This window comes from Suncus etruscus, chromosome 6 (genome assembly GCF_024139225.1).
Source record: "Suncus etruscus isolate mSunEtr1 chromosome 6, mSunEtr1.pri.cur, whole genome shotgun sequence".
Classification (NCBI taxonomy): domain Eukaryota; kingdom Metazoa; phylum Chordata; class Mammalia; order Eulipotyphla; family Soricidae; genus Suncus; species Suncus etruscus.
In genome coordinates, this window is record NC_064853.1 from 31153405 (window position 1) to 31169891 (window position 16487).

A 16487-nucleotide genomic window follows, 5' to 3' on the forward strand; every position below is an offset into this window, starting at 1 on the left:
CACATTCCAAAGATATTACATACAACAATGTATTTTAAGGAAGGGCACGTTTACCTCTTATAGCATACTATTATGATTTATAGTTCTGTTTTAATCACTAGTTACTGTTAATATCTTACTATCTCTAATTTATAAATTAATCTTTATCTGGGGGGCTGGAGTGATAGCACAGCAGATAGGGCATTTGCCTTGCGTGTGGTCAACCTGGGTTCGAATCCCCTACATCCCAATATGATTCCCGAGCACCACTAGGAATGAACCCTGAGTGCAAAGCCAGGAATAACCCTTAAGCACTTCTAGATATGGCCAACAAAAAACAAACAAATCAACTTTATCTGGACCAAAGAGATGGTACACTTGCCTTACATGTAACCAAACCTTGTTTGATTACAGAGCCCCTGCACCATATATGGTAACCCCAGGTATCACTAGTAGTGATCCCTGAGGGCTGCTAGGTGTGGCCCAAAATCCAAAATAGGGCCGAGAGATAGCACAGCAATAGGGCATTTGCCTTTCACACAGCCAACCGAGGACTGACAGTGGTTCGATTCCCTGCATCCCATATGATTTCCCAAGCCTTTCAGGGGTGATTTCTAAACGCACCTGAGCTGAGTGTAACCCAAAACAAACAAACAAAATAAATAAATAAACATCATGGGTATGTATAAAACATACAGTTTCCAGTGGAAGTTTCCATTGGCTTATATGGATAAGGAGAGAGGCAGCAGCCTTGAAAAGGGGTTCTGCTACTTTCTATCCACCTCTGCACCACCACCCCCATGATTGGCTGGAAGATCTGGATTTATTAAAGACTGCTCTGAGCCCCTCATGGCACAGACGTTAACGGTTTGTCAGGCAGCTGTTCAACTGCAACTGACATCCGCTTGTCCTGAACAACATCGCACTTGATCCTACACCCTGATTTATTGGGGAGCTATGGTCTCAGGCTGGGGGAGTAATTGCTCTTTGTAGGAAGGAAAGCTGATCCTAGTCCTTACCCAAGCCTTTCGGGTCCATTACCTTTCTCTCATAGAAAAGAATTTTAGTAGATGAACAGTGAAGTATAACAAATTTGTAGGGAAATAAAAGGAGGTAAAGGGAAAGGTATGGTAAGATATTCTCAGGCGAGAACCTAGGCATCTCCAGGGTGGAGAGAGCCAGTACACATCCCCCCATTAAAGTAGGAAAGTGTGAAAGTCCACCTCTCTAGAAGGAAGATGTGCTCCGTACCATATGTGCCGCAACATGGGCACTGGCAACACATCCACTCAGGCAGTATACATGTGAGCTTTCCTTGTCCAAGTCCAGATTATATATACTCTTCCCAAACTTACCATTTCCCAGTCCGTTGCTAGGGTGGTTGCCAAGGGGGAGTTTGGAACAATTGATTTTTTGGGAGGGGGGACGCTCAGTGGTTACTCCTGGTTATGCACTCAGAAATTGCTCCTGGCTTGGGGGGGACCATATGGGACGCTGGGGGATCGAACCATGATCCATCCTAGGCTAGCCTAGCGCGCACAAGGCCTTACCGCTACGTGCCACTGCTCTGGCTCCGCAGTTGATATTCATTTAATATTCTCCATCTGGCCTTTGTTGCACCGCTGGAGCCTTTCCTTCTGTTATTCAGCCACCTCTCCTCTCTGGGACCTTCTGCAGTTGTCCTGGTCTTCTTCATTTCAATAGTTTTCCAGGCTCTTGAGATGAGTTCCTTGTATCAGAAGCTTCTCTGCCTTTGGGATAGTCCAGGTTTTAGATGCTTTTTTTCCCAAAACACACATTATCAGGGCTCCCATCTTCCATCTTCATCTTCCAGCTGTAACAGGCCTCCATTGGGGGTTGTAGAGCATATCTCTAGTGGGTAAGAGAGGGAAGGACTCCTGTGTTTATGGAGTTTATTGCAGTTTATGGAAATATAGCCACTCATCTTAAAAAAAAATAGTGATATATATGTGTGTGTGGAGAGAGAGAGAAATAGTGTGCACAAGAGAAAGCTATCTAGATAGGTGAATAGTGTAAAGTTCTAAGTGATGTTTGGTAGTCATATAATTACCAGTCTAGGTCAGATCTGCAAAAACTACTGTTTAGGGGCCAGAGAGAGCACGGAGGTAAGGCATTTGCCTTGCATGCAGAAGATCGGTGGTTTGAATCCCGACGTCCCATATGGTCCCCTGAGCCTTCCAGGAATGATTTCTGGACGTACAGCCAGGAGTAACCCCTGAGCACTGCCGGGTATGATCCAAAAACCAAAAGAAAAAGAAAATACAATTTAAATAAGACAACTAATACATCCTGGGCCTAGAGAGTTTGGGTGTTGGGAAAAGAGGTATAGAACATTACCTTATTGCTTTGGCTTTTAGCTGCTCCTCTTTTAGGATATGTGCCTCTTTGTGGGCCCTGGCATTACCCTTCTTGAAACATTTGATTACAATAGATGCCAGAAGTTAATCACACAAATTGGTAAGACATTTGGAATAACCATATTCTTGGCCATTAAATGGGTCTTTTTTTTTTTTTTTTGGTTTTTGGGCCACACCCGTTTGACGCTCAGGGGTTACTCCTGGCTATGTGCTCAGAAATCGCCCCTGGCTTGGGGGGACCATATGGGTCGCCGGGGGATCGAACCGCGGTCCGTTCCTTGGTAGCGCTTACAAGGCAGACACCTTATCTCCAGCGCCACCTTCCTGGCCCCCATTAAATGGGTCTTAAGCCATTTCAGCATATGAAGTAAAGTGTACCTGGGGAAGGAGTCCGGTCCTGGAGCTGTATGATTGAGGGGAGTATCTTGGGAAGCCTCGTGGAGGGCATAGATAATAGGGTGAGCCAAGGAAATCAGTCAGCCCTCCAAATTTGTGTTTTTCTTTTGCCTGTGTGTATAGTAGTGAATAGTCTTGTTCATTTTGTTTTGAGGTCACACCTGCTAGTGTTTAAAGGGTTACTCCTGGCTCTGCAGTCAGGAATTATTCCTAGAGGAGTTTTGGGGACCATATGGGATACTAGGGATCTAACCCAGGTTAGCCACATGCAAGGCACGTGCCTTACATGCTGTACTATCTCTGGCCCTAAATAGTCTCTTTTCTTGGGTGGAGGGATGATGGGGACAGATATTAGGACCACATCTGGTGGAGCACAGAGCTTATTCTTGGCTTTTGGTTCAGGGATAACTCTTTGGCAGTACCCAGGGGACTGACTATATGCAGTACAGAAACAAAACTCAGTTCAGCCACTTAGAAGGCAAGCACTTTAATCCCTATTTATTGCCTCACCAGAGAAGTATGTCAGGGTTTAATTAATTAACAAGTAATAGGTTTCTCTTGATACTCCAGTCGTGGATGAATGAAAAGATTTCACCTTAAACACCTAAACATATATGTCCCTCCTAAAAGGAAATAACGGAAGGAACATTAGTGTCTTATTGGCCTGCCTTCTTTACATCTGGCTTGGGGAGTTCTATTTAAATCCTATGCATGAAACATTATCTGAATTGGTTTCCTGTTACCTTCTGTTAGAATTTGAATCCATGAGCATACAACTTGTGCTTTGTTTGCCATTGTCTCCATAGTGCAGTTCCCAGTGCCCAAGAAAGCTGCCAAATGTCTGTTGAAAGAGGTTGAGTTATACCTAATCTTAAGTCCATCTAGTGCCTGCCACAGTGTCAGCCATATAATATGGACCCAGAAACTTTAGTGATTACTCTGTGGCGCCACCTAAATATAATTTTTTTGTTGTTTGTATTTGTAACCCCGGTGGCACTCAGGGGTTACTCCTGGCTTTGCGCTCAGAAATCGCTCCTGGCAGGATCGGGTTGGGGGGGTTATATGGGATGCCGAGATTCGAATCACCATCCTCTGCATGCAAGGCAAATGCCCTACCTCCATGCTATCTCTCCGGTCCCATATCTAAATATAATTTTATTGATGATCTGTATCCTTATCTTACGAGTTTGGACTGGAAAGCTTGGTTTTGAGCTAATAGGAAATGTTAGAGCCACATACAAAGTTACTAGAATATATTCCCTGTAACTTGAAATTTAGGATCACTCAAGTTTCCCCAGTCTCTGTTCTAGAGAAAAGTTCAGCTATTTAGAATTCTATCCCTAAATAGCAAAAGAGGAAAGAGATTTTTATTTTGATCCAGTTCCTATTTTAATACATTCATTGCATCAGCCAGCTAGTCAGTAGGTATTTTATTGAGCCCCTTCAGGGTACAAAGTAGTGCTTTGGTTGAGCTATTGAGTTTGAAATATTAATCACATTGTTAAACCTAAACTAAATCCCCAAGTAGTTGAAAGTGCTGTTCAAGTTTTCCAGATACAGTTCTGTAGACTCTATTTTGTGATGATGGGCATTTACTTTATGATATATGTTCCCACATTGGGCAGGAACAAAAGTTCAGCAAATAAGATGTTATTTTTTATCAAAATGAAATCTTTCAGGGGTCTTTGATCATTAACTTTCCTCCTGTCCAATTGTTGAAAGATTGTGTGGTAATCAGTGCATTTTTTGAGTGATTTAAGAGTTTTGGATCTGGAAGCTGCCTAAAGTAGGGTTGAGAATAATACCTGCCTTTCTCTTTTTGGCACTAATGTTTCAATTCAGCAAGGAAAGAAGAGAGTTATGGTTTCTACCTCCCAGTGCTTGGGTCTATCTGAGGTTCCTCTGTTCCTGTGAGCTGACAGAGTGTATAATGTCTGAATCACAGAAATGCATACTATCCAATCAGCTGATACCATTAAGCGTATAGTTTGTGAAGGAAGAACACTACAAATTCCATTTTCATTATTTTTCCCTTTCAGGTGTCTCTGTTGACTTCTTTGGTAAACCACCTCAAAGCTAATGTCAAGTCTGCTTCAGATTTAATTAACTTGCCTACCACTGTAGAGGGACTTCAGAAGGTAAGTGCTATCCATGTCTAAGCACTGAGAATAACCTGCTCTTGTGATTCTAGATTCTTACAAGTTTTCTTTGGAAACCTGATATTTGAAATAAACTACTCTCTGGTATAGAGAGGAGTTGAAATAAACTACGCTAATAGAGAGTAGATACTATATTCTATAAAGCAGTGGTATTCAAACATAAGTCTTCAAAAAACTAATTGTAGCCAGCTCAGTGATCTAGGCAGACGTTTTTGCAGACTAGCACCAATCCATGGACCACTGAATGAAAACTGTTGTTCAAGAAAGCTCAGACCATGGCCATCGAGATAGCACAGCGGTAGGGCATTTGCCTTGTATGCGGCCAATCTGGGAGGGACCCACTTTGATTCCCAGCATCCCATATGGGCCTGCCAGGTACAATTTCTGAGTGCAGAGCCAGAAGTATCTCCTGAGCACTGCTCGGTGTGGCCCAGAAACCAACCAACCAACCAACCAATCAATCAATTAATCAATAAAAGTTAAAAGAAGGGGCCGGAGAGGTGGCGCTAGAGGTAAGGTGTCTGCCTTGCAAGCACTAGCCAAGGAAGGACCGTGGTTCGATCCCCAGGTGTCCCATATGGTCCCTCCAAGCCAGGGGCAATTTCTGGGTGCTTAGTCAGGAATAACCCCTGAGCATCAAATGGGTGTGGCCAAAAAAAAAAAAAAAGGAGAGAGAAAAAAGAAAACTCAGACCATCTGTATTAGTCTGGTTAGTTAGGCTTTTAATGTAGTTGGCATTTAAAATTCCTGTTCTGACTGGACTCTAAATGTATGTTTGCTATTCATCACTTGCCTTTCCAATTCATCATCCAAAGGGCCTTTGTTGAAGAAAATTGTACATAAGAAGAGATTTAGAACCAGGAAGATAATACAGGAGTTATGGTGCTTATCTTGCTTTCAACCAATTCTGGTCCATTCTCCATTACTATATTAGGTCCCCTGAGCACTGCCAGTAGTGATCCCTCAGCACAGAGCTACAAGCAAACCCTACATACCACTGAGTATGTCCCAATTTAAAAAAAGATTGTACGGGGGACCAGAGAGATATATGCTTACTTTGCTTACAACCAACTAAGGTTAAAGATAATACAGAGGGTAGGGCATGTGCCTGCACAATGTCAATCTGGTTTCCATCTGTACTCCATAAGATTCCCTGAGCATCACTAGGAGTAATTCCTGAGTGTAAACCCTGAGCATTGCCAGGTGTGACTCCACCATGAGAGGGATGGGGGGAGAGAGACTTTTAAATCCCTCTAAGAAGAGTATAAATTGGTATGATTCACTTTGGAAAATAGTTTGATATTTTATCCCCTAAGTACTTTATTTTTAGATTTATATTCTGGACTCTAGGACCTACACAAACAGTGATTTGAGATTTCTGTTTACTTGATCTTTGGGATTTGGGCCTAGAGCAAGACAGTGATTAGTCAAATGATTAATACTCAGGTTTTGCAAGCTGAGTAAGGAAACTGGAGAGGGGGAGGAAGGAAGAAGAGTGTCTACTTTGGGGTCAGAGAGGTAGTACAGCAGATATGGCGCTTGTCTTATATAAGGTTGACTCAGGTTCAATCCCTAGCACCCCAGATGATCTCCTGAGCCTTGCCAGAAGTGATTTCTGAGCTCAAAGCCAGGAGAAAGTGTTGTGCACTACTGGCAGGGGTTGCTCACCAAGAGGGGGAAATGGTGCATGCATAAAACCAAGCAGTATTGTGTCTCCTAATACTGCAGGAAGTGGATGAAGGGATTCTAGGCAAGGTAACACAAAATGGTGCAATGTAGGATCTCTGACTTTTAAAAGTAGACTGTTTGGGGGCTGGGGAAATAGCACAGCAGTAGGGCATTTGCCTTCATGCAGAAAGACAGCGGTTCAAATCCCAGCATCCCATATGGTCCCCCAACCTGCCGGGGGTGATTTCTGAGCTAAGAGCCAGGAGTAGCCCCTGAGCACTGCTGGGTGTGGCCCAAAAAACAAAACAAAAAAAAGTAGACTGGGCTAGAGCAATAGTAAAACAGATAGGGCATTTATTTACCTTGCATGCAGTCCTCCCTGGTATCTATCCCCTGGTATCCTATATAGCCTCCCAAGCACTGTCAAGAGTAATTCCTGAGCACCACTGGGTGTGGCCCAAAGACCAGAAAAAAGTAGACTGATATAAGCTTGATTTGATTGTGTATGTCAGGCTGTACAAATGTAACTTATTTTCACAAAGGAATGAGAAATATCTAAACCCTAAACAAAAAAAATGAGATAATTTTGGTAAATCATTTGCTTTTGTTCCCTAGAGTCAAGTGGGGTGGGGAATAAGCTTCCATGGCCCTTAGTTCAGAAGCCAATGGTTATTTTTTCATGAGAAAAGATATTGTGTTGTAGAGAGCTTTTGAGAGCTCAACAGGCTAAGTGCTGACTTTGCCTGTGGAGAGCCCAAGTTCAGTCCCCTGCACTACATAATCCCTCTCGCACTCCCAGAGTGGCCAAATAAAAGGGGGGGCTGGGGTGTATAAAACATTGTGGATAAAACATTATGGAGAATCTTCCAGTATGTACCAGGCACTTTGCTGTTGGTGAAAATGCTAGTTTCAGGGTTTCACTCTAAAAGTTCACATGCCTCTTGTCAGCTGCTTCCTTGAAACAAACAAGAGCTTACTATCTTCTTGCATCCCAATAGGCTCAAACATTCCAGCCAGTGAGGTTTCTTGAACACTAGGTTTCTTTGAATGCCTGCAGCAGTTTCTGTAACAACAGTTTGCTTAGATAATATCTCAGTGTATCCACTTCTGCCCAGTGTGTGTCTCTGCAAATATGTGTCTTTGTAATGTCAGGCCCTGCTTTTATTGTAGTTTGAAATAACAAATCATCTTAAGTTCCTAACTTCAGTGGGAATGGTGGAAATGTTATTTCTTGTTCTCTTGGATTCTGGTTATAATAGAATAAAAATGCCCTTGATTAAATGCATACTAATGTAACTATAATATTGACACTATCTCTTTTTTTTTCTTTCTTTGTTTTTGGTTTTGCAGCCCAGTGCTTACTGCTGACTCTGTACTCAGGAATTACTCTTAAGAGTTTGAGAAATTGTATGTGGTGCTGGAATTAAACCTGGATTCACCACATGCAAAAGCAAGCACCTTGCTGTATTATCTCTCTGGCCCTGACAGTATCTCTTCATAGATAATGAACACCTATGGCTGTTTCCTTAGGATAGGCCTTTGTGGGAGAGGGAACCCACACCAGCCAGTGCTCAGGGCTGCTCCCAGCTCCATCTTTGGGGAGGTGGTTGCTCCCTGTAGTGCCAAAGCATGTACTTGGCCTTTTCAGCTATCTCTCCCGCTCCACAATGAACCTTTCTATGAGAGAGTGGTTTGGGAATTACATCCCTATAAGAAAAAGTCCTTAAGATTTTCTTGGGCCTGAAAGATTATACAGGAGTAATAATCTCACTTGCCTCACCTGCAAATGACCTTAGTTCCATTCTCAAACATCATATGTTCAAGAATAGCCCCCAGATATGATCTAGTAACCCAAAGTAAACTTTTTTTTTTTTTTCAGACTTTGGGGCCCTTTTGACCCAATGAAAGCAAAAAAAATAAGCTACTACCTATATTTAACTCTGTAGTATTTGCTGACTCAAAAGGGTTCAAAAGTAAGGGAACAAATTCTACCAAGTAAAATTTCCCCTTTTCTCTGCATTGTTGGATTTCCCAAAGCCAAAAATTTCCACTAAAATATTACCATTTGCTGCTACATTTGTCTACAGTGGTAGCTCTGGCAGTCTGCCTGCCTGTTTAGCAAGCTGTGAGAGACACTCCTCTGTGGGTCTGGATAACTGAACTGGTTTCTTCTTTGTTTGGTTTTCCTCAAAGAAATTCCTTTAAATTGGGAGCATTGCTTATTTTCTGTAAATTTCCTATTAATTGTAGAAATATATGATATAGGTAATTCATAGTTTGAAAATAAGTTAAAAACACTTTGTGGTAGTAAGTCAGTGCTGAATATAAAGTAAAACTTTAATAACATATCATTACATGGCCACTAGAAAGGCTTAAATTGAAAAAACTTGATATTCATTAATTAGAACTTGGAGAAATCGGACTCTCCACTTTTATACACTGCTGTGAGAATTTAAAATGCTTATAGTTTGACAGTTTTTAAGAAAGATAGGGGGCCGGAGAGATAGCACAGCGGTAAGGCATTTGCCTTAGATGCAGAAGGATGGTGGTTCAAATCCCGGCATCCCATATGGTCCCTCGAGCCTGCCAAGAGCGATTTCTGAGTGTAGAGCCAGGAGTTACCCTTGAGCACTGCCGGGTGTGACCCAAAATATAAAAACCAAAAAAAGAAAGAAAGATTAATCATGGGATCGGCTATTGACCTCCTAGGTATTGTGAAGATGAGAACATAAAGACTTGCACAAAAATGCTGTTACAACTTTGTATTTAATACTCAAACACTAAAAACAGCTTGAATGCCCATCAGGTGCATAGAACTATGCTGTGATATGCCTGAACAATGGGATGTTGCTCAACCATATGTTGTATAGCTAATACATGGAACAAATCTCAAAATAAATACAATAAATGCAGAGCGAAAGAAGCCATTCCCCTTACACACCACCAACAAAATGCATAGATTCACTGATTCTATTTATATAAAAATTCTAGGGAATGAAGTATATAGAAAGAAAAGTGGATCAGCAGTTGCCTAGGAACAGGGAAGGAAGACTTACAAAAGAACATGAGGAAGTTTGGGTGGTATTGTCATTCGTTATCTTCATTATGGTAATGGTTTCACAGTGTGTCTGAGTCAAAATTTGTTGAGCTACACATTTTGAAGAGGTACAGCTAACTCTATGTCCCATATATCTTAATAAAGCTATTAAAATGGTTTAGACACTGAAAAATAAGTACTGACTACTTTCTGTTTCTGTTCAGAGTGTAGCTTCCATTGGCAGTACTTTAAACAGTGTCCATCTTGCTGTGGAGACAATACAGAAAACTGTAGATGAACACAAGAAAACCATCGAGGTACTGCAGAGTGATATGGTAAGGAAATTACAATTGCTCAAGAAAGCTTACTCTTACCACCATTTCTGTTTAGTAGTCATGATGCCAACTTGCCGTTTAGCTAGTTAGATGCTATTATTGCGCCTTTTTAGCAAGATGTGAAAAGCAGGCCAGAGAGAGATAGTATGGTTGCCTTGGGGCCAGAGAAGTAGCATAGGGTAGGCCATTTGCCTTGCATGCAGAAGGACGGTGGTTTGAATCCCAGCATCCCATATGATCCCCTGAGCCTGCCAGGGGCGATTTCTGAAGGCAGAGTTGGGAGTAACCCCTGAGCACTACTGAGTGTGACCCCCCCCCCCCCCACCAAAAAAAAGATGGTTGCCTTGAACATGGTCAACTGCAGTTCTGTCCCTAGCACCATATGGTCCCCCTGAGCATTGCAGATTATAGCCCAAAGACACACACAAAAATTAAAAGAGAAACATAAAAAACAATGTTTATTGATATTTCTATAACCTATAACTTGAGCAACCAAAATGGATAGAAGTCTTTGAATATATGCTAGAGGAGCCATAGAGATTATTTAGTAGTCACGGTCCTGCTTTGTATGTGCAAGGATCTAAATTCAGTCCCTGGCACCGCAGAACCCTGCAGCTTTGTTCAGTGTAGCTCTGGAGGCTCCCGAGTACTGCTGAGTTGCCCTGGTGGCCCCCAACACCACAAAGCCCAAGCACTGAATCATCTACTTACTGAGAATTGCCAGGAGAACACTGAGCACTTCTTGGGAGACTCTCCCTCCAGAAAATGTGCCAGAGGAGTTCTAATTATTTAGATAAAAGGGAAATTAAGAGAAGGATAGGGAAGTGTTTATTGCTGCATAACTAATCATTCCAAAACATAGTGGCATAAATCAGCAAGCTATTGGGTCTTACTATTCTGTGAATGAGGAATTTGAACAAGGTGCCTAGACTCCAAAATGATGAGAAGACAAATAAAAAGGAACTAAAGCAGAGGTTCCCACACTTACTATTCCTACTGTCCCTCTTGGACCCCTCCCCACAAAAATTTATTTATGCTCCCCCTGGAATCTATCATCTTTAAGGGGTAGGGGAGGAACAGAACAGAAAGCATGTTCCAGGGCCCGGAGAGATAGCACAGCAGTGTTTGCCTTGCAACCAAAGGTGGTTGGTTCGAATCCCGGTGTCCCATATGGTCCTCCGTGCCTGCCAGGAGCTATTTCTGAGCAGACAGCCAGGAGTAACCCCTGAGCACCGCCGGGTGTGGCCCAAAAACAAACAAACAAAAAAAAAGCATGTTCCCTCCCACTTGCACCTAAGAACTACAGCTGCATCTGCTGGGAAACACTTTCAGAAGCTAGCTACAGAACCTCCTCATGTAGATCTCATAACTTGTTTGTTTTTGTTTTGGGGCTACATCTAGTGATGCTCAAGGGTTACTTCTGGCTCTACAGTCAGGGATCACTCCTGGTGTTGCCCTGTGAACCATATGAGATGCAAGGCAAGCACCCTACCCACCATTGTACTACCACTCTGGCTCCAGCTCACATAACTTTAACTTTTTTTTTGTTTTATTTTGTTTTGGAGTCACAATTAGTAGTATTCACTCCTGGAAGATTCAGGGACCACATGGGGTGCTGGAGATTGAACCCAACTTAGTTGCATGCACCCTACCCACTATCCTACTTTTGGGGGGGGTTTGTTTTGTTTTGTTTGGGGGTCACACCCAGTGGCACTCAGAAGTTACTCCTGGCTCTGTGCTCAGAAATTGCTTCTGGCAGGCACGGGGGACCATATGGGATGTCAGGATTCGAACCACCATTCTTCCTGGATTGGCTGTGTGCAAGGCAAACACCCTACCGCTGTACTATCTCTCCGGCCCCTGTCCTTCGACTTTTTAAGAAATTTGTTTAAAAATTGGGCCCGGAGAGATAGCACAGAGGTGTTTGCCTTGCAAGCAGCCGATCCAGGACCAAAGGTGGTTGGTTCAAATCCCGGTGTCCCATATGGTCCCCCGTGCCTGCCAGGAGCTATTTCTGAGCAGACAGCCAGGAGTAACCCCTGAGTGCAGCCGGGTATGACCCAAAAACCAAAAAAAAAAAAAAAGAAATTTGTTTAAAAATTAATTTCTCTGAGGCCTGTAGAGATAGCACAGTGGTAGGGCATTTGCCTTGCACACAGCTGACCCAGGATAGATGGTGGTTCGAATCTCAGCATCCCATATGGTCCCCAGTGCCTGACAGGAGCGATTTCTGAGCATAGAGCCAGGACTAAACCCTGTGCACCGCTGAGTGTAACCCAAAAAAAAAAAATTTAATTTCTCTGATTTATTACCAGTACATGTTAGACTTGTATACCTATTTTTATATACCTATGTACTTGGCGTATCTGTGGCAAAGTTTCTGTGGCAAAAAGGCATCATAAGTGGGAAAAGATTAAGAAGCCTTGCTCTAGGACAGTGTTTCTCAACCATAAAGTCAATTTTTGGGGCCCCAATATATTCCAAGGAAGCCACAAGGAAAATCATGTAAAAAGGGAGCCATGGGGGCTGGAGCAATAGCACAGCAGTATATAATACCTTGCACATGGCCAACACAGGATGGACCCTGGTTCGAATCCCAGCATCCCATATGGTCCCCTGAGCCTGCCAGGAGTAACTTCTGAGCACCGCTGGGTATGACCCCCCCCCAAAAAAAAGGGGGGGAGAGCCATGGCTTGAGAATAGGGGATAGTACAGGAATGTGGGGGTCCCACAAGAAGGGAACAAATGGGGACCAGAGCAATAGCACAATGGCAGGGCGTTTACCTTGCATTTGGCCAACACAGGGCATACAGTGATTCAGTTCCTGGCATTCCCATATGTTCCCCCAAGCCTGCCAGTAGCAATTTGAGTGGAGAGCCAGGAGTATCCCCTGATCTTTCAGCAGCTAAAGCTGTATTTCTCAACCTCTTCCCAACTGTGACTCCATTTAAACTTGTTCCCTTCTTCTATTGGAATTGAGAAGTACAGCTTTAGCTGCTGAAAGATTATCTTATATGTTCCAGCTCTGGGAAAGCTTCCAGTTAAACATAGCCATGTTTGACCTCAGCCGTCTCCATGTGGAACAGGGCACTTTCACTGCTCTATCACCTCAATCAGCCATGGGTACGCAAGAGATAATCAATTGTTATCAGCCAGCCCCAGTTGGGGAAATTATTTTTTATGTGTACATGGTAGCAGAGACAGAAATAGACCCCTGCTGTGCTCAAAATTGCTCCCAGCTCTAAGTTTTCTGTAGTCATTCAGACACTAACTAGTTACCCAGAGGTTCCTCAGATTCATGAAGGAATCATGAAGGGTAAGATAGGAGAGCACAGCCCTTGCTCTCTTGCTAGGGAGATGACATATAACATAAAATCAGGATTATTTACAGCTTGTCAGGCATTTGACTTGCATGCAACCAACCTGGGTTTTATCCCTGGCATCCCATATGCCCTACCAGGAGTAACCTCTGAGCTCTGCTGAGTGTGGCCCCAAAATAAACAAAAACTCAGGACTGTTTAAGGTACGTAAAAGCTTCCTAACTTCTCCACTCATTTCTGATCCACATGTTCTTTTCAGAATTAGGTATTTCCTTTATAAACTGGGCAGTTTATGCCAAGGAAAACTGGACTATCTTCAAGCTCTAGTATAAAGGGATTTTCATTTTCCTTAGCACCTGAACTCTCCACTGTTACTTAATGGGACAGATTCAGAGGACAGAGCACTGGCTGGCCTTTTTATCCATACTCCTTGGGTTATAGTTCCAAATCTGCTGCTGAATAACTATGTGATCCATAATGATAAAGACCTTTCTAACCCTCTCTTTTATCATCTATAGCATTATTATTTAAATATCTTTTTTTTGGGGGGGGGGTTGGGTCACACCCAGCAGCGCTCAGGGGTTACTCCTGGCTCTAGGCTCAGAAATCGCTCCTGGCAGGCTCAGGGGACCATATGGGTTGCCGGGATTCGAACCACTGTCCTTCTGCATGCAAGGCAAACGCCTTAACTCTATATGATCTCTCCGGCACCTATTATTTAAATATCTTAAGCATTTTCTCAAGGTAATCAAATGTTTTGAAGATCCATGCTTGATGCAACCATAGGCATTTCCCCTGCGTCTTGCTTTTCTCTTATTGTTGTTATTTTTTGTTTATTTTTTATTAGTTTACTTATTATAAGAGTATGAATAATAAATTAGGGTTTTAGATTTCAGGGAAAACAACTTTTACTAGTTGCATTCTTTTATAATTCAGTCTACCTTATTGTTTATTTTGTTGTGTCAGGGCTTAACTCAGGGCCTCGTTGCTACAAAGCCTGCACTATCCATAAAGCCCCACCATAGTTCCACATTGGCTTTTATATTGGTTTTGATTTTTAAGCCACACCAGCATGCTCCTGAGATGTTGCTGGATGTTACTCTCAGTAATGCTTAAGGTACCATGCAGTGTCAGGGGTTGAACCCAGGCTTCCATGTATAGAGCACGTGCTCCAGCCCTTTGAGCTTTTCTCCAGCCTCACAAATCTTCTTTTAGATTTCTGTGCCTAACAATAGTAATCCTCCTGCTGGAACATTTTTTAAAATTTTTGTTGTTGTTGTTTTGGGTTGTTCCCGCTGCCACTTGGGGATTAGTCCAGGCTCTGCACTCAGAAATCAATCCTGGCAGGCTTGGACCATAGTGGATGCCAGGGATCAAACACCGGTCGGCTGCATGCAAGGCAAACGCCCTACCTGCTGTGCTATCGCTTGGGCCCATTGAATACTTTATTTTATTTTATTGAAACCATTGTGATCTAAGAAGTCCTTAATAGTTGAATTTCAGATTTACAGTAAATCAGGGCCATTTCCATGGGATACTTTTTTTTTTTTTTTTTTTTTTTTTTTTTTTTGGTTTTTGGGCCACACCCGTTTGACGCTCAGGGGTTACTCCTGGCTATGTGCTCAGAAATCGCCCCTGGCTTGGGGGGACCATATGGGACGCCGGGGGATCGAACCGCGGTCCTTCCTTGGCTAGCGCTTGCAAGGCAGACACCTTACCTCCAGCGCCACCTACCCGGCCCCGGGATACTTTATTTTTTATTTAAAAAATAATTTTGGTTTTTGGGCCTGGAATGCTCAGGTATTTCCTTCTGGCTCTCACTCAGGAATTAATCCTGTAGTGCTCAGGGGACACATGATGCCGGGGATCAGACCCAGGTGCCATCATGGAAGGCAAGTACCCTACCCTCTCTGGCCCTTGCTGGAACACTCTATACCAAGAAGTCATTGTATAGGCTCTGAAAGATTAAAGTTTTCCATTAACAGGGGGGGAAAAATGTAACGTATAGCTCAGAAGGCTACCATGCAGGAGCCTGCATTTAGTCCCCAGCACTATATGGCCTACCCAACCTCCATACTGAGGCAGTTACAGTGCACTGCTGGGTGTGCTCCATAACCGCCCCCCCAAAGGGAAAGGTATATGCATATGCAGTGACTTTCCTCTGTACAAAGAACAGTAGATCGGAAAAGAAGAATAACCCTCAAACATAGATCTTGGCATGTGTTAAAGTTTGAAAATAAATCATGTATATGTTTCTTTGTTGTGCTCAGTGCACTAAGCTAATAGTCCCATAGCTGCTGCTCTTTGAATGTCCAAAATTCTCTGAACCTGGGAAAGTCATAGCATTAGTCGTTTTTAGAATGAGTTGACCCCATAAATGTAATAAGTGATTGGAGAATCTATGTGTGAGTACAGTCAGTGAGGAAGAGGATGAGGTCTTAGGAGTTTGTTTCCTTCAGAGGCTGAGAAGCAGACTGGGAAGATCTCAGTTCCTGGGGTAGTCTGGGTGCTACTGGTCCAGCCCTGCTTCAAGATGGGAATTCCCTAGGGCCTGAACGATAGCAAAATGTAAGGTACTTGCCTTGCATGTGGCCAACCCAGGTTTGATCCCTGGCATCCCATGTGGTTCCCTGAACCTGCCAAGAGTGGTTTCCTGAGCACAGTGTCAAGAGTAACCCATGAGCACTGCCAGGTGTGCCCCCCACCCAAAAAAAAAAAAAAAAAAAAAAAAAAAACAAGCAGAAGACGGACATCCCCAAAAGCACCTGGTGCCCTAGCACAAGAGTGGTGACACTTAAGGTTTCTGGAAAATACTATCCACAGATTAATCTGTGGTTGTTCTGTGAAAGGATGGGCTGTTCTGGGACCATCCAGATAGCCAAGTAGGCTTAGTAACTATTACCTGTTCCTACTTGCATTCCTGTTACCAGAACCATCACTTCTTGATGGAGACCAGTGGAAGCAACCAGACATTTCCATCACCTTCAGCAACATTAGGACTTGGCAATAAAGTCCACAATGATAACGTGAAGCAGGTACTTTTTGTCTCTGCTTAACCCCCTAAAACACATTGGACTCTGCTACAGAGGAGTCATTTTGGACTCAAATGTTGTGGTACCTGGGCATGTGTGTCATGCTTTTATTTGCCTGCCTGCCTGGGTAGGGAGGGATGTGTGTTTTATCTTAAGGATCCAAATGCTTATCTTTCTTTCTCT

At 43.1% G+C, this 16487-nt stretch overlaps 1 protein-coding gene across 1 annotated transcript in view; it reads left to right on the top strand.

Moving 5' to 3' along the window:
• EFCAB14 (EF-hand calcium binding domain 14) overlaps positions 1-16487 on the top strand; it is a 48738-nt gene that overhangs the window by 19698 nt on the left and 12553 nt on the right. Inside the window, 3 exon segments of the mRNA XM_049774807.1 lie at positions 4793-4891; positions 9842-9952; positions 16203-16307. Coding sequence (XP_049630764.1) covers positions 4793-4891; positions 9842-9952; positions 16203-16307 — 315 coding nt within the window.